Source organism: Vigna radiata, unplaced genomic scaffold (genome assembly GCF_000741045.1).
Source record: "Vigna radiata var. radiata cultivar VC1973A unplaced genomic scaffold, Vradiata_ver6 scaffold_247, whole genome shotgun sequence".
Taxonomy (NCBI): domain Eukaryota; kingdom Viridiplantae; phylum Streptophyta; class Magnoliopsida; order Fabales; family Fabaceae; genus Vigna; species Vigna radiata.
In genome coordinates this window covers 157,078-159,047 of record NW_014541804.1, presented here as the reverse complement: position 1 = coordinate 159,047, position 1,970 = coordinate 157,078, and the positions used below count along the sequence as shown (strand labels likewise).

Below are 1,970 nucleotides of genomic sequence, written 5' to 3'. Positions count from 1 at the left end.
GTGGTGGTGGTGGTGGTGGTGGTGGTGGTTGTGGCGGTGGTGGTGTGGTGGATGGTGGTAGTGGCAGCAGCGGTTGAGGTTGTCATGGTGGTGGTTGTTGTGGTGGTGGCGGGAGGGGGGTGGTGGCGACGTTTGCGGCGACAGTGCTGGTGGTGGTGGTTGTGGAGGTTGTGGTGGTGGTGGTAGCGGTGGTCGTGGCGGTGGTTGTTGTGGTGGTGGTGGTGGTTGTTGTGGTGGTGGTGGTGGTGGTGGTGGTTGTGGTGGCGGCAATGACGGTAGTGGTGCTTATGGTGGTGGTTGTGGTGGTGGTGCTAATGGTGATGGTGGGGGTAGGGTCGGCGTTGGTGGTGGTGATGGTGGTGGTGGTGGGTGTGGTGGTGGCGGCGGTTCTGGCGATGGTGTCGGCGATGGCGGTGGTGGTGGTTATGGTGGTGGTGGAGGTGGTGGTGGTGTATGTGGTTGTGGTTATTGTAGGTGCAGTGGCATTGGTGGCGACAGTGGTGGTGGTGGTGGTTACGGTGGCGGTGAGAGTGGTGGTGGTTTTGGTTGTTGTGGTGATGGCGACGACGGTGATGGTGGTGGTTGTAGTGGTGGTGGTGGTACTGGTTGTGGTGATGATGGTGGTGGTAGTGGCGGTGGCGGTGGTGGCAGCAATAGTGGTGTTGGTGGTGGTGGTGGTGATTGATGAGTCGTTATTTCTTGAACCATATTTAGTTTATTGCACTTAAATAAACCAGGGAATTGTGTTTAATTGTCTGTTATTTCCCCGTTTTCCGAATTCTGCTTAATTTGGTCGGAAATTCGTATTTTCGCTAATTTGGATATTTTGAGCTGATTAGCATATTTTTGGTTACAGGGAATTATGGAAATATCATCTGGAGCATTAGGATATGGCGTGGCACATTCAAGACTCAATATTTAGTCATTTAGATTTGAATTAAAGTTGTAATTTCGTTTTCTAGAAGCCCTTGATTAGAATTAGGTGTTTTGGACCCTTTTAGGGGCATTTTTGTAAAAAACTAATTGTGGGGGCCATGTGGCATCTCTTTAGGGCTGACTTGTAGTGTGTGGACCCCACCAAATGTGAAACTCTTGGTATTTGGGGTGTGAAAACCGAGCCACACAAAGGAGAGACCCATAGCTCATGGTTTTTGCTTCTTTCTTCTAGGGTTTCTCTTGTTTTGAACATGCTCTCATGGGTGCTTGCTTGGTGCACGGTTTTGGACCATTTTCAATGAATATTATGAAGATTTTCTTCTTCCCTTGACTCACTCTCGGTTGTCTTAACTCATTGGTGGTGAAAATCCATTCATTCCTCCTTCCATTTGCTTGTTTTTGATGTTTGAAGCTTGAGTTTTTAAGCTTGTCTTTGCTTCTCTATGGTGGTTGTTGGGTTTGAGTGACTTTAGATTTTCGTTTACTCTTCCATTGCTGTTGTTCCTCACGTTTTTCTTTGCATTTTATTTGGTTGGTTGATGAAAATGGAATTTTATGTGAGTTTTGGGTTGAATAGAGCTTAACTTGATGTGTGGGTGTTGTGGGTTTGGATCTTTTCCTTCATATTTCGGTTTTAATTTTTGAAACTAGTTTGGAACCAGACTTTGATGATGTTATTGGGGCTAGACAGTGGTTGAGTTGAATGGTATAATGTTATTTTCGCTTTTTGCACAAGAGCTTAAAAAAAATGGAAGATTGGGTTGAGTTGAAGTAGTAGTAGTGTGGGTTTATTGTCTTGAATGGAGTTGCAACTTCAAATGGAGTCTCTTGGGTGCTCATTCTTGGTATTGAGGAGAGGAAGAAAGATTATGAAGGTGTGTGTTGGTGAAGGAAACGAAAATGGTGTGTAGAAAGGAGAGAGAATGATGCATTAATTTTTTACCACTTTTGGGCAAACAAAAAAGATGCTCATTTTCATTCTAGGAAGATTTCCATTTTGAGCTTTGGCTTTGTTTGAATTCCAGCCATGAATT

At 45.3% G+C, this 1,970-nt stretch overlaps 1 protein-coding gene across 1 annotated transcript in view; it reads left to right on the top strand.

The window, feature by feature from the left end:
* LOC106778225 (loricrin-like) overlaps nt 1-1,970 on the top strand; it is a 7,408-nt gene that overhangs the window by 1,435 nt on the left and 4,003 nt on the right. Inside the window, exon 2 of the mRNA XM_014666171.1 lies at nt 280-661. Coding sequence (XP_014521657.1) covers nt 280-661 — 382 coding nt within the window. The remainder of the gene's footprint in view (nt 1-279; nt 662-1,970) is intronic.